This window comes from Natrix helvetica, assembly GCF_964273705.1.
Source record: "Natrix helvetica genome assembly, chromosome: 14".
Classification (NCBI taxonomy): domain Eukaryota; kingdom Metazoa; phylum Chordata; class Lepidosauria; order Squamata; family Natricidae; genus Natrix; species Natrix helvetica.
The window spans coordinates 2,293,125-2,309,431 of NC_138564.1; the positions used below are offsets into that span (position 1 = coordinate 2,293,125).

General features: G+C 47.2%; 1 protein-coding gene across 5 annotated transcripts in view; it reads left to right on the forward strand.

The window, feature by feature from the left end:
• The window catches only part of MSI1 (musashi RNA binding protein 1), a 77,696-nt gene that overhangs the window by 24,879 nt on the left and 36,510 nt on the right, over nt 1-16,307 (forward strand). For all 5 annotated transcript variants that reach the window (XM_081966383.1, XM_081966384.1, XM_081966381.1 and 2 more), the window contains exon 6: nt 8,677-8,769. In XM_081966383.1, the coding sequence (XP_081822509.1) occupies nt 8,677-8,769 (93 nt within the window). The remainder of the gene's footprint in view (nt 1-8,676; nt 8,770-16,307) is intronic.

Consider the following 16,307-nt stretch of genomic DNA (forward strand, 5'->3'; position numbering starts at 1 on the left):
CTGCGACCAATCCGCTCGCACAGAGAGGGCCTCCTCCAGGTGCCATCCACTAGACAGTGTCGGGGGGCGGCGCCTAGGAGTAGAGCCTTCTCTGTGGCGGGCCCAGCCCTGTGGAATGACCTCCCTCCGGATATTAGGAATACCTCTGACCTCCGCTCCTTTCGTATTAAGCTTAAGACCCACCTATTCCAAGCAGCTGGCCTGGCTCAACTTTGATCTAACCATATCGCTCCTGACGGGTTTTTACTGGGTATTTTAATTATATTTAATTATCTAGGGGTTTTTAAATACTGTATTTTAATTGTTTTATTTATCAGCCGACCTCCTCCTTGTGTATGTCTCGGTATATGTCTCTGTTATATGTTTGTTTTGTCCACATATTTATTTCATATGTTTCATTGTACGCCGCCCCGAGTCCTTCGGGAGAGGGTGCAGCTAAGAAATAAATATTTATTATTATTATTATTAAAGTCAATGTGCACCCTAGACCATGGTGCTTGAGGTCGCTCCCACTCCTTAGCGGGCACCTCTGGGGGAGCTGGTCTGGACTCCTGGCACGGTGTGCAGGTAGCCAGCCTTTCTTCGATCTCTCTGTTCATGTTAGGCCACCACACCTAACTCCTAGCCAAAGACTTCATCCTGACAATTCCAGGATGCCCTACATGTAAAGCCTCTAATACTGCCATGCGCAGTTTGGGTGGAACAACAACCCGGTCCGCCCACAGTAAACAGCCATTTACAACCGATAACTCATCGCATTTGGCAAAATACATTTTGAAATCAGCCCCTTTGGGCCCCTTGGGCCACCCCCTCCACACCCAGTTCAAAATTTGCTTGATGGTGGAGTCCTTTGCAGAGTGACGGGCAACGTCACTGGATGAGACAGGCCCAGTCTCAAGGCAGTTAATGAGGAGGACTGGCGTCTCGGGGGTAGGGTCAGCGAGAGGTTCAGGCAGCGGGCAGTGGCTTGGAGCGTCAGCGTGCCCCAAAGTGGAGCCTGGTCGGTGGATGAGACAGTAGGAGTAGGCAACTAGGAAGATGGTCCACCTGGTCATGCGGGGTGATAATGACACTGGGGTAGGTTGGTCCCCAGCCAGTAAGCCCAACAACGGCTTGTGGTCCGTAACCAGTTTGAAGTCCCGGCCATATAGATACTCATGGAACCTCTTTACTCAAGCCACTGCAGCCAAAGCCTCACGGTCCAGCTGGCTGTAGTTCCGCTCTGCGGCAGATTAGGTCCTGGAGTAAAATGCAATAGGGGCTTTGGTTCCGTTGGGCATGCGGTGGCTGAGGATGGCGCCGGCACCGAATGGGGAAGCGTCGCAGGTAAGCAGCAACGGCAGGGTCTGGCTGTACTGTACCAGGAAGGAATCTGCCGACAGGAGTCGTTTTACCGCGGCAAATGCAGCAGCCTCGGCTTTGCCCCAAGACCACTTCGTGTTCTTAGCCAGGAGACGGTGTAAGGGCTCAGCAACGGTGGCATTCTGTTTAAGAAAGACGCTGTAGAAATTAAGGAGCCCGAGAAACGCCTGCAGCTCGGTTTGATTGTGAGGTCTGGGGGCTGCCTGAATTGCTATGATTTTTTGTGTGGTCGGGTGAATCCTAGAGCCGTTGATTAGGTACCTTAGGAATTCAACCCTTGGCATGTTAATTTGGCATTTCTCTTTTTTTGAGACGGAGGCCTTTGTCTCTAATTCGAGCCAAAACTGTTCGTACATGTTTTAAAAGTTGTGCCTCGTTTGCAGCTGATACCAAGATGTCGTTGAAATAGGGGATGACTCCTGGAATCCCCTGCAAAAGCCATTCCATGACGCCTTGTAACAGTCCAGGGGTGATACTAACACCAAATTGCAGGTGGTGACATTTGAATGCACCCCTGTGCGTCACAATGGTTTGGGCCTCCAGCGTAGCGCCATCTACAGGCAATTGTTGGTATGCCTGCGCCATGTCCAATTTAGCGAAAAACTTTCTGGGGCCCAATGAATGAAGGAGGTGCTGTACAATGGGTACATGGTAGGCACCCTCTTGTAGCGCTTTATTTATTGTGCACTTATAGTCCGCGCAGATGTGGACAGACCCGTCAGATTTGACAGGTGTCACTATAGGGGTCTCCCAGCATGCGTGATCAACCGGCTCTAGGATTCCCTGGCCTACGAGCTTGGCAATTTCCCTGTCAATTTTGGGACGGAGAGCAAAAGTTACTCTCCTGGGCTTTAGCCTTATTGGGGCTATTATTATTATTATTATTATTATTATTATTATTATTATTATTATTATTACGTGTGGTAGGTGACTCTATTGTCGCCCTCTGAGCGCCGTGGTGGCTGCTGCTAAGCCCGTTTGTTGGGCCTCTGTTGGCGGTTTGGTGTGTTTCTAGGCAGGGAATTCGCTCCAGCACACCTTGGTGATTTGCCCCTTTCGCTCGCAGTGGTGACAGGTTGCGCCGCGGAAATGGCAAGCCGATCCGTCATGGTCTCCACAGCTAGCGCAAGGCGGGAAACGTGATTTGAATTTGCGCGCCGGCTGGGCACAGCTACAGTGCATGCGGCAGCTGTCATCTCCTTCGCCTTCTGAGCTCTTGGGCTCTGCAGCCTCGCGATGTACGTGCATATTCTTCCGTGTATCTTGTGGAATGCTTGGATGCTGCAGAGTCTCAGTAGATTTGACGGCTGATTCGGACACCCTGGCTTCGTCCAAGGCGATCTGTAGAGTGAGGTTAGATTTAGTGAGTAACCTCCTCTGTAGGTTAATGTCCCGTACACCACAAGTTATGCAGTACAGAATCAGCTCGTCCAGGTCTCGGAATTCGCAATACACTGCGGCCTTGCGGAGCGCCGCAACGTACTCATTAAGCAACTTGCCCTCTTTCTGGTTCCTGATGTTAAATTCATGCCGGCGAATGTGCTTGGACGGCTTGGGCGCATAGTGAGCCCTTAGCGTCTGCTGAAGCATGGACCAGGTGACTGATTGTAGCGGTCTCATCTCAGAGAGGTCTTTCGCCGTCTTGAACACTTCCCGGCCACAGTACCTGAAGAACATGTTCTTCTTGTGGCCTTCAGAAAGGCCCATGAGGTCGTTTGCATGTACGAGTCCCAGTGCTCGGTGATTGGGTTATATGGAATCGGTGGGGTGTGCATGGCCATTTTGTGTTCTGAGGGCATTTTGAGTTTGCCCCTCAAAAATGGCTGCTCGAAGCCGCGCTGAGCTCTGGGCTGGATGTACTTGCTGGATTGCTACGCTCTTTTCGGTTCGCCTAGTTACCTTCAAATCCCACCTTCGTCGCCAGTGTTAGATTGGGTAATGGATAGGCACCCACAGGCTCAACGGTTACAACAACTCTTTATTAAGTACAACAAGTGAGAACAATCCAGCGAAGGTTGAGTCTGACAGCAGCCCTTTTATAGGGAGCTCTCCGACCCTTCGACCAATAGGATTAAACCTCTGTTCCCGCCGGAACAGAAGACCTTGACTGTAGTTAGAACAAGTATCTAACAGAAGGGATCTAATTAACTCTAATATAAGTAAAACCAAAACTTAATAAACCTTGTTTATTAAGCATGAACTCTTCGTGTTCCATGGAAAGCCATCCTGTGGACATGGGGTCCTTGAACGGCCGGCAGAGTTGAAATCTGAGCCAATCAGTAGGGCTACCAGCTCTCTCCAGGACAGAGATGGTGAGGACACTCCACTAGTGTAAATCTGTTTGGATTGAACCACGGGAATGTGAAGGAGCTACACCAGCCTATTCTGAGCTTCAGCAACACTGGCTGACAATTATAGAATAGCAATAGCCCTTAGACTTATATACCACTTTAGAATGCTTTACAGCCCCCTCTAAGCGGTTTACAGAGACAGTCTGTTGCCCCCAACAATCTGTGGCCTCATTTTACCCATCTCGGAAGGATGGAAGGCTGAGTCAATAGCAATAGCCCTTAGACTTATATACCACTCCATAGTGCTTTCTCTAAGCGGTTTACAGAATCAGCCTGTTAAGTAATTAAGCTCCCCGTTAGAAGACTCACCGCCCCGAGTCCCTTTTCGGGAGAGGGGGCGGTTTAGAAATCCAAGAAATAAATAAATAAATAAATAAGAGCGAGTATGCAGAGAAGCGTAATGAGAGTGATATGGAATAACACGCACAAACCAGCATACAGAGACACTGAATAGTATAAAAATATAGTAGTTTACTATGTAGAAGTATTCAGAGTCTGGTTAACAGTCCAAGTCATACACGGTTCAGTAATTCAGTTATCAAAATAGTCAGTCTAACACACAAAGTATAGCTAAACAGTAGCAAACCACAATACCTCAGTATACAACGGAAGTTACAACGGAACTGAAAAAAAGTGACTTATGACCGTTTTTCACACTTAATGACTATGGCAACCTCCCCAGGGTCATGTGATTTGCATTGACAACCGGTTCGTATTTATGATGTTTGCTTCCTCCCTGGGTCACGTGATCCCCTTTTACGACCGTCTGACAAGCACAGCCGATGGGGAAGCCACATTCGCTTAACAACGGTGTTACTAGTTTAACAACGGCAGCAATTCACTCAACAAAAGTGGCAGGAAAAGTCATAAAATGGGGCAAAACTCACTTAAGCCGTTTCTCACTTAGCAACAGAAATTTTGGGCTCAGTTGTGGTCGTATGTTGAGGATTACCTGTAATTGGACTGCCAGCTCTGTTAGATAGCAATAGCCCTTTGACTTATATACCGATTTACAGCCCCTCTCTAAGCAGTTTTGGGGAGCAGCCTCTTGCTCCCCAAAATCTGACTCCTCATTTTACCCACTTCGGAAGGAGGGAAGGCTGAGTCAACCTTGAGCCTGGTGGGATTTGAACTGCAAAATGGCAGGCAGCTGGCAGTCAGCAGAAGTACTGCACTCTAACCACTGCACACCATGGAAAGAAGGGAGGGAGGGAGGAAAATAGCAGTAGCCCTTAGACCAGGGGTGTCCAAACTTTTTGCGAGGAGGGCCAGATTTGGTGAGGTGAAAATGTGTGGGGCCCATCATTCAGCCTGACATTCTTTGAACCCTTAGCATTAAATGCGAATTAACTACCGTATTTTTCGGAGTATAAGACGCACCAAGATTTTGAAGAGGCAAATTAAAAAAAAAGTTTTTGCACTCTCCCACGAAAATGGGCCTATTTTTTAAAGGGCATGAATAGCCTTTAAGAGGCTTCTAGAGTGCTCCTGGGGGCTGGGGGGGGCAAAGTTGAGCAAAAAATGGCCCGTTTTTTGCTCATTTATGCCCTCCACAGCCCCCAGGAGCACTCTGAAAACCTCCTAAAGGCTATGCGCAGCCATTTTGGTGAAGTGGGCAGAGTTTTGGGAGGCAAAAAATGCTGTATTCAGTGTATAAGATGCACCCAGATTTTTAGCCTCTTTTTTGAGGGGAAAAAGATGCATCTTTATACTTCGAAAAATACAGTATTTTATGAAAGACTAAACAAATAACTCCAGTGGGGAGAAGAGGCTGCGGGCCGCTTGAAATTTGAAAAAGGGCCACATTTGGCCCCCGGGCCGCACTTTGGACATGCCTGCCTTAGACTTATATACCGCTTCACAGTGCTTTACAGCCCTCTCTGAGCGGTTACAGAGTCAGCCCATTGCCCCCAATAATCCGAGTCCTTATTTTGCCCACCTCGGGAGGACGGAAGGCTGAGTCAACCTTGAGCCTGGTGAGATTCGAACTGCCAAATTGCAGTCAGCCAGCAATCAGCAGAAATAGCCTGCAGTACTGCACTCTAGCAACTTCGCCACTGTGGCTCATAAACTAAATGCATGCTTGTGGGCTTCTCAAGGTGTGCCACAAGATTAAGAATAATTGGGATGCTTGGAATCATTAGAGTGGTGTATAGTGGAAGTCAGGGGGGGGGGTTGAGTGGGAGGTGGGGGTGGGTTAGGGTGGAGGGTGGGGTAATATATATGTATAAATATACTAGAAGATGGGATTAATGAAATATTATTTTAAGAGAAATTTATATTATGATTTATACATGTTAAATTAGTTTAGAAGAAGGGATTGATGGGCTATTATTATTCTAAGAGAAATTTATATTGTGATTGTTGGGAAGAGAGGGGGTACAATATGTGTATGAGTAATCTACTTTTAGACAGGGGGAGAGGAGAGGGTAAAATAATTGGTATAATATTTGAATTTCCTTTTTTAGGGGGGGCTGGGGGGAGGGGAGGGGGTATAGTATCTGTATGGGATTTACACTGTATGGTGGGGGGCTTAAAGGGGGAAAATATGTTTGAATAAAACTTTTTCAATAATAAAGATTAAGAATAATTATTGGAAAAAGCGAAAAAGCTGGGTGAGACCAGGCAACCTGGTGGCACCAAAAAGACCCCCCCAGAGACCAAAATGTTTCTAGCCACAAAGGCCACATTCCACTGTCAGGTGGAGCCCATGTCCCGGGACATCCCCATCTAACATTGAGAAAGGAAAACTGCAGAAGTTCACCTGGGAAGCATTGAATGTGGGTGCTCTCCTTTCCATGAAGGGTTCTCTGCTGGGCTCTTCTTATACTCCCACCCCCCACCCCCCCGAGATGCCAGAAAGGCTGCTGGGCTCCTTGTGCCAAGGGTGCTGTGGGCAGGTGGCCGAGCAGATCAGGTAGCCCAAGGAACAGCTCTGCGGCTCAGGGCTGGAACTGGGTTAATTCCATTAAGCAGTTTGGTGACAGAAGGTATTTTGCTTGGTGGGGCGGGGGGGGGGGGACGGGGGACGGAAGGCTTCCAAGACCGAGAATTGCAGTGGATTAACTCTGCACTCGGTTGAGTCATTAGAAGCTGATTCTTCTTGCAAAGCGAAGGCGTCAGGCCGAGGGCAAAGTGGTTGCAAGACCCTTCAAAATTAAGGGGCTCTGGAGCTGGAAATTCTGTGCCCTCCCAGGGTCTCTTCTGAAACAACACAACTTTGCCATGTTGTGTCATCTCTCTCATTCTCTGAAGTGGTGTAAGGTTTCCTGCCTAGGCAGAGGGTTGGACTAGAAGACCTCCAAGGTCCCTTTCAACTCTATTATTCTATTTTATTCTATTCTATTCTATTCTCTCTCTCCCATCTCTTCCCATGTTTACTTTGCTTTCCATTGAAGTGGAAGCCAAGTATTCTGAAATAAGTTCTGTGAAAATATAGACAATCCAACAGTTAGAGCAATACAGAATGTAACACAGTGCCAAATTGATTCACACCACATTACACACAGCAGAAGCATAAAGAGAGAGCCACGGCCATGAAAACAGCCATGGGCGAAATGAGTTGGCAGGGGATGTTTGGCCCCAAACTTTCTGTTTGCTGGCGATGCTGAAAAGCACACAAATCCCACAACTTTGTACCGTTTATTACATGGGAAGACCTCATCTATCCTAACACAACACGCCCGTAATAGTAATAGCATGTTAGACTTATATACTGCTTTACAGCCCTCTCTATTAGGTGGCTCAGTGGCTAAGACACTGCCCTTGTCGATCAGAAAGGTTGGCAGTAAGGCGGTTCGAATACCTAGCGCCGCGTAACGGAGTGAGCTCCCGTTCCTTGTCCCAGCTTCTGCCAACCTAGCAGTTCGAAAACACATAACAATGCAAATAGAAAAATAGGGACCACCTTTGGTGGGAAGGTAACAGCGCTCCATGCGTCTTCGGCATTGAGTCATGCTGGCCACATGAGCACAGAGACGTCTTTGGACAGCGCTGGCTCCTTGGCTTTGAAACAGAGATGAGCACCGCCCCCTAGAGTCGGGAACGACTAGCACATAGGGGTGAGGGGAAACTTTACCTTTACCTTACAGCCCTCTCTAAGCGGTTTACAGAGTCAGCCTGTTGCCCCCAGCAATCTGGGTCCTCATTTACCAACCTTGGAAGGATGGAAGGCTGAGTCAAACTTGAGCTGATGAGAATCGAACTACTGGTGGTGGGCAGAGTGAAGGAAGGAAGGACAATAGCAATAACATTTAAGACATATACCACTTCACAGTACTTTCCACCCTCTCCCAGCAGTTTACAGAGTCAGCTTCTTGCCCCCAACAATCTGCCTCCTCATTTTACCCACTTCGGAAGGAGGGAAGGCTGAGTCAACCTTGAGCCTGGTGGGATTTGAATTGCCAAATGGCAGGCAGCCGGCAGGCAACAGAGGTAGCCTGCAGTACTGCGCTCTAACCACTGTGCCACTTGGGCTTACAATAGTCCCCAAAGACCACGGCTTGACCCTGCTGGGCTCTTCCTAAGAAGCCTTCTGGCACATGAATGAAGAGATGCCCCAGGAGGGAGGGAGGGAGGGAGTCCCTCAAAATCCCAACGTCAGAAGCGACCTTGCTGGCAGGAGATCTGAGCATCTGAGAGAGTGCCAATTGGCATTGTTCACAAAATGTTGCCCATCTCCTTGGGGCAGAAGAAGCTGTAGCCACTTGGTTCTCTTGCTTTGTGATTGAAGGCAAGCTGCCCAGTGTGGGGGCGCTTAGCTTGCAGCACAGGTCCTCCACTCCTGGACGTCTCCTGCCTGAGACCTCTGCAGAACAGCTGCCTGCACTGGCCATCCGGATGTGGGTCAGCTTTCTTCCCAGCTCCGTCTGCCGTGGGAGCTTCTCTTGCAAAATCTTTTTTTTTTTTTAAATCAACGACTCTGAATCTTGCACTGCAGCCTCTTTCTCCTTCTGTTTTCTAGATGGTAACACGGACTAAGAAAATATTTGTAGGCGGCCTGTCGGTGAACACCACCGTGGAGGATGTCAAGCAATACTTCGAGCAGTTTGGGAAGGTAAGCGCTTCGGGTCAGAGCGGGAGTGAACTCTGCCGTCCTTCCGTGTTTCAAGACTCGCCCCGTTTCCTCCAGGTGTTAGTCAGAGATTGGGAGCGCCTGCAAGGGTTCAGCATCCTGTCAAGCGGCAGTTCTCGGGTTTCTGTGTTGAGGAGGCCCAAAACATCACCTATTAGAAATGGACTTAGGTCAGGGGTGTCCAAACTTGGCAACTTTAAGACTTGTGGACTTCAACTCCCAGAATTCCCCAGCCATCTGGCTGGGGAATTCTGGGAGTTGAAGTCCACAAGTCTTAAATTTGCCAAGTTTGGACACCCCTGACTTAGGTCTTTGTACTCGCAGAAGCTAATATAAAGTCACCCTTCTATCCAGGTTGTCCCAAAGGTGCTTTTTTTTCAAGAGGCAACTGGACTTTCTGGTTTTCCTTTGAAGACGTTTTGCTTCTCATCCAAGAAGCTTCTTCAGCTCTGACTGGAGGGTGGTGACCCTGAGGACACAGATAAGCCTCCGAGTGGCCTCAACGACTCTCTAAAAAAGGAGGCAAAGGACCAGCTGTCTGCAAGGAGAATCAATCCTTCCATTCCCCACCCTCCAGTCAGAGCTGAAGAAGCTCCTTGGATGAGAAGCGAAACGCCTTCAAAGAAAACCCAGAAATTCCAGTTGCCTCTTGAAAAAAGCCCCTTTGGGGCAACCATGACCTGGAGGACTGAGAATCTCCATAGGCATTCAGTCTAGGGCAATGTGTCCGTCCGTCCATCCATCTGTCCGTCCAAAGCATAGAGATGGCTGCCACCGTTTGATTCAACCCTGTCCTCCCATGACACCCTGGATTATAATTTCAGCACTTGGTACAATTCATTGCAAAACATAATTAGGAGTCGAGTAGGGCTGGGCATGATCAAAAGTTGGGCTACGGATTAACCAGCATTCCTTGCTCTGTCCTGGCTGCTTCTCTGCTTCTTTTGGGGCACAGTTTGACAGGGATAATAAATCAGGAATATAAGTGCTGCAGCCTGTAATTATTGTGGTGACAACCACAGATTGTCCTAAAAGTCATAACTAGGGTTTGTTGCCACCCGAAAGTTTGGGGGCACCAACCATTGAGGGTGCTTTGAAAGGCCTCCTGTCAATCGTGCTTTTGGCCATCCAGATTTTTGCAGCTCAGCTGGGATTTTCTGACTTCAAGGCACCTAAGGCTTATGTCCAGTTGATGCCCTTTAGATAGGTCAAAGGTCAGCTACCATATCCCAAAGGTGCTTTTTCAGGAGGCAACTGGACTTTCTGGTTTTTCTTTGAAGATGTTTTGCTTCTCATCCAAGAAGCTTCTTCAGCTCTGACTGGATGGTGGGGAACAGATTATAAATCCTTCCATTCCCCACCATCCAGTCAGAGCTGAAGAAGCTTCTTGGATGAGAAGCGAAACGTCTTCAAAGAAAAACCAGAAAGTCCAGTTGCTTCTTGAAAAAAAAGGCACCTTTGGGACAACCATGGCCTGGATGAGCGAAAGTCTCCATAGACCAGAGGTCCCCAAACTTGGCAAATTTTAAGACTTGTGGACTTCAACTCCCAGAATTCTCCAGCCAGCTGACTGGAGAATTCTGGGAGTTGAAGTCCACAAGACCTAAAGTTGCCAAGTTTGGGGACCTCTGCCATTCAGACATTCAGCTACTGTAATTCCCTCTTTCCATTTTTCCCCTCCTCTCTGCTCATTGCAAACTTGGCTGCCTGGCACAAAACTTTAGGGATCCTGGCATGAAAGACCAAACCGCACATTGCTAGCGGTCAGCATTTTTGCAAAGGCCAACACTTCTGCTGGCAATGCTATGGCGTTGCTGGAGGACCAGAGCCAACAATTTGGGGATTTCTTTATCTTCTTGGGTAGTTTTAAGGGTTATGCCTAAAAGCCCCCCAAATGGCCTGCCAGCTCTAGGTTGCTCAAGACCCCCAAAAGGGCTTCTAGGAGTTGTGTGTGTCCCCCACAGCCAAGGGTTGTCCACCCCAAGAGGTTCTTGGCCTGTGCAAGATGATTTCCTGGAAAACCAAATTCTGTCATTGTTCTTGTTCCCTCTGCCTGCTTTCCTTTCACAATGCCTATCATAATTTTCTGCCTGGTTTTTTTTTTGGGGGGGGGGGGATCCTCCGCTCCCCTTTCTTTCTGAATCCTGCAAGATCAGCCGGTAACTCCAGGGAGTTTCAAGGGTTTCCTTTTGAGTTTTCTTTGTTCCCCAGCCATCCTCCAACTCCATGCATGGATGGAGGCTTTGAACATTTTTGTTCTTGGCGTTTTATTTTTATCCATTACTTTTTATTTTTAAAAGGATGGATAAAATGAAAGCCGCACTGTACGGATATTTGCAACAAAGTGCTGTAAAAGCCAAGCAGTAATAAAAAGGAACCGTTCAGCAAGGATAATGCTACGGATTAAAATGGTAGCATTAAAGCCGTTTTTTAAAAGTTTAGAAACTTGAGTCAGTCGAGGTCCTTTGGAGCCAAAACTATTATGAAACCTTTGAGGGACGTGGGGGAACTATTTCCTTAGTGACAGCCTGCCTCAGTTCAAACACGGAGGTTTTTACAAAAGCCTCCCCAAGAGACATGTGATAGGAGGATCCCACCTGGAGTCCTGCTTTGAAGTTGAGCCCTTATTCTTCGCATCATGCGTGGGACCAGATTTGGGGATCCACTGAGCAGTGCCAGTTAACAGCCTGGTAAGCTGCATTTTCAGACGATGTACTGGGCCACCCACTTGCAATGCCAGCCTAGGGAATGGGCGAGCTGTTTCCTTGATGAGGTGTCTTGGTAGCCACCTTCTCTCTTTCTGAAAGGGGACAGAGGCCTGGATGGAGTTTAAGAGGGATCAGCGTGAGCCCCTGTGCTGGGTTGAAGAGTGGGCCTTGGGCTGGATGCTGCTGGAAGACGAATCTTGACGAAGTGGAATGGGAAGAGTGCTTGGCTGGAATTGTTCAATGGGGTTTTTATTTTGCGAGAGAGGAGTGAGGGCAAGGAAGGGTCAGGATGGTGGAAACCTTCCTCGCCCAAGTGGTCTCCCCCATCCAGCTTATCACCTTCAATATACCTGTTTGGAAATAACATTAGTTTCATGTAAATTTTGTAAAGATTTTTGTGCCATATGTGAAAGACAGAGCGAGTTCTTAAGAGCTGCCCTTTCAGAGTTTTTCCTCTTTGCTTCTCTGCCCCTGCAGTATTTTATACATCTGTGGGTGTGAATCAAGACTGGGATATTTTGTGGGCTCCTCCTGCCAAAGGAAGAACACTAAAATTGGCCCCCCCAAAAATGAGGGCAAATGTAATTTCGTCTGTATTCTGGAGTTGCTGCATGAAGCCCTGGCCTGATGCATTCATTTCTGCTTTGGCAGGATGGGGTTTTCCCAACCGTTGTACTAAATCAGGGGTGTCCAAACTTGGGAACTTTAAGACGCATGGCTGGGGAATTCTGGGAGTTGAAGTCCACAAGTCTTAAAAGGTCCCAGGTTTGGACACCCCTGTGCTAAATGAATCAAGGCTTCTAGCTTATATGAGGACCATCATGGCTTGCTCTATAGATGCTCAATAGACTTGAGGATCCAGGTCAAGATTTGCATTTTGAAAGGCAAGAAAGGGCCAGCTAGTGACCAAGAGTGGAGGTCGTTTTCTCTGTGGTGGGCCCACTCCATTCAAATATTGGGGAAGTTTGTTGAGCAGAAAGTTTGCCCTGGAGCTGGTGCCTGGCCAATTGCTGATGGAGATGATCTTTTATATGTGGTGCCTGGCATCTTCGGTTTCTCCTGTTCCCCTGAAAAATCCTTCCTGGAATGAAGTCCTCTTGAGCACTGGCTGAATGCTACTGGTGGCACGACCTTCTTCTCAGCCAGGGCAGGACACCAAGGATTCCCGGGGCTAAATTCTCTTCTGTGACATTGCTTCCACAGAGCTCCTCCTTCTGTGGCCGTGGATGCCCTATGGTCAGTAGTTGGCACTGAAGGGGCACTTTCGTGTCCCAGCACCCCATAGATCAAAGGTACAAATACAGTGTGTAGCTCCCCCTCCCCCCTTCTGTCTTCCAACTCAGGAATCACGAAACCAGCCTCATCCCCTCTTCACTCTCTTCACGTAGTTCGCCCAGATACTTTTGTAGATCGATTTCTCATTATGTGTATAGTTAGACTTAGATTAAAAAAAAAAAACACATCTCAGTTTTCTTATTTTTCTTTTTTCATCCTTCCCCTTCACTGTTGTGCTAATTTTTTGTTTGTAGCTTTGAAAATCACAACGTAGATTGCAGTACCCATATTTAGCAGCTGTCTATCTGCATACTTCCAAATTACAATAGTCCTGTTGAATTAATGTATAAATACGTTGGGTGGGGGATAAAAGCAGTTTGCGTACATTTCTCCTTTCCTTCCAGAAGATTCCAGGTTTGTTGCTGCCAGAAAGTTCAGCTATCTTAAGAACCTGTTAAGCTTTTCCCCACCAATTGTTTCTAGTCCTGAGTGATGCACAAGGTGTTAGGAAGCCACAGATCCAACCTGAAGATGGGTCTTCATACCGTCTTTAGATATCTGCCCCCTCCAGCCTTGAGACTTGTCCCCCCCGCCCCATTCCAGGTGAATTCAGCTACTCTTCCTCAGTTCATAAGAGTTGGAGACAAGAATCTGGGACTCAGTGGATCCTGATTGGTGTTTTAGCTGCAGAGTTCGGAGCTGGCTGGGCTCCTAATGCTGCAGAGCTTCCTTCAGAGGTAACCAGACTCTTTGCTGTCATCTGGATTTTTTCAGTCTCAATCAAGATCAAGGGAGAAACTAATACCACTCTATAAAGCCTTAGTAAGGCCACACCTTGAGTACTGCATCCAGTTTTCATCTCCACACTACAAAAAAGAGGTTGAGACTCTAGAAAGAGTGCAGAGAAGAGCAACCAAGATGATGAGGGAACTGGAGGCTAAAACCTATGATGAACGGTTGCAGGAACTGGGCATGGCTAGTCTAGTGAAGAGAAGGACCAGGGGAGACATGATAGAAGCCTTCCAATATTTGAGGGGCTGCCACAGAGAGGAGGGGGTTGAGCTATTTTTCAAAGCACCCGAAGGCCAGACAAGGAATAAGGGATGGAAACTGATCAAGGAGAGATTCAATAAGGAGACATTTCCTGACAGTAATCAACCAATGGAACAGAAGTTGCCTTCGGAAGGTATGGGGGCTTCATCACTGGAGGCTTTCAAGAAGACAACCATTTGTCAGAATTGGTGTAAGGTCGCCTGCTTGGGGAGGGGGTTGGACTAGATGACGTACAAGGTCCCTTCCAACTCTGTTAATCTGTTAATAGTCTTATTTCCTCCTCTTAAAGAATGTACCAATGGAGCTGATCTTACATTGCTCCAAGGGGTGTCTGTCTGTAGGCTGTTGGGACATTTTGATTTAATTTCCTCAGAGTAGTAGTCTTCAACCTTGGCAGCTTCAAGGTGTGTGGACTTCAGCTCCCAGAATCCGTGACTGACTGGGGAATTCTGGGAGTTGAAGTCCACATACGTATCTCCAAGCTGCCAAGAGTTGAGAAACGTTTCTCTGGAGCCATGGATCTCGGAAATCACTGCTAGGATGCTTCTGCTCCCTCTGCAGAACCAAATCACACAAAATAAGCACACAACCCAAAAGGTGCTTTTTCCAAACGGCAACTGGACTTGCTTGGCTGTTTCCTTTGAAAATGTTTCGCTTCTCATGCAAGACGTTTTTTCAGTTGAACTGAAGAAGCTTCTTGGATGAGAAGCGAAACATTAAAAGAAAAAAAAAAGGGCAGTTGCCTTTTGGAAAAAGCACAAAAGTTGGGACAACCGCAACCCGAATGATTGAGAATCTCTGTAAACAAAATAAGCAGAAGTTTCAGCCATTTTAGATATTACTGGATTATGAGATACTTTATTTATATGAGATACTTTATTTATATGAGATACTTTATTTAGGGCACAGTGGTTAGAATGCAGTACTGCAGGCTACTCCTGCTGCCTGCCTGGAGTTTGGCAGTTCGAATCCCACCAGGCTCAAGGTTGACTCAGCCTTCTGTCCTTCCGAGGTGGGTCAAATGAGGAGCCAGATTGTTGGGGGCAAAAGGCTGACTCTGTAAACGCTTGGAGAGGGCTGTAAAAGCACTGTGGAGCGACATATAAGTCTAAGGGCTATTGTTATTGCTATTTGTTGGATTTACGTCCCACCCTTTCTCTGGGAGGTCAAGAGTACCTAGGAGTTCTTTCCTTTGGTTGTGACTGCCATTATCCTGAGTCTTAAGTTCCCTCAATATGACACAGTGAAGATGTGTTTCAGGAAGAGCCCCGCTGAGCTTGGGCTGGGTGGGAGAGGCTAAAACGTCAACAGACGTCCTTAAGGAGGGAAGCTAAAAAGGTGTAAAGCTGCCATCTTTTTAACCGAAGTACAGGTAACCCTGAACTTACAACTGTTTGTTTAGTGACAGTTCAGAGTTACAACAGCACTGAAAAAAGTGGCTTATGACTAATCCTTGCACTTAAAACCCCTAGAAGAATCTGTATGTCCTGCGATCAGAATTCAGGCCCTCGGCAACTGGCGTGCATTGACGATGGCTGCAGAATCCCAGGGAATCACCTGATCGCCATTGGTGATTTTCCCAGCTGGCCTCCAACAAACTCTCAGTTGGGGAAACTGGATTTGTTTAACAACCGCATGATTGGGGACTTCCGGGTTGTTCCTTGTGCCGATGGCAGGCTTTTTTTGAGCCTGTCAGATCAAGAGGCAGTTAGAGGTGTTTTTTTACGATCTTTAACACCTCGGACACTCTTAAATTCTTGGAATTTATGAGGGAGAGATTCAGCTGCTGGGTTGAGTCCTCGTGTACCCTCCAGGAGGATTTATAGCCTCCGGAGTCCGACGAGGTTTGCCCCCCTTCGCAGTTGTTGTTTTCTCCTGCCTTTTTGATAACCTCTGCTAATTAGCAGAACCAGTCGCCGGGAACAGCTTTAACATCTCAACATCCCAAGAAGGAAGCAAGACTTTTGCAAGTATTTTAAGTCTTAATTGGGGGGGGGAAATCCCTTTAAAAAGAACGCTACTGCTGAGTTTGAGAGGCGTGGGCTTAGAACAAAGGATTCAAAATGGCGTTGATTTATAGCTGAAAATCTACAGAAAACGAAAGCTAATTACTTGCTGATAGCCGGGGCAGTAAAGGCGGAATGGTTGAAACAACCCTAACTATTAACAATCTTTAAGCCAATTTACATAACCTGAACTACTTAAATGTCAAAGTTTTAATTTCGAGCAACTTAGAAAGAAACATTTGCAAGTATTAATTTACAGCTGAATACCTAAAGGAAAACGAATGTTAATTGAATGGTGACAGCTAGAGGCGGCTGTAAGAATTATTAATTATGGCAACGGAACAAAAAGCTTCACCAGGTGCCACAATAAATTATCAGGATTTCAAGGACTTTATAAGGGAAGAAAATGCTTTTTTACGCAAAGAAATTAAGGAGGTTAAAGAAATGGTTCAGGATACTATTAAAAAACATGATCAGC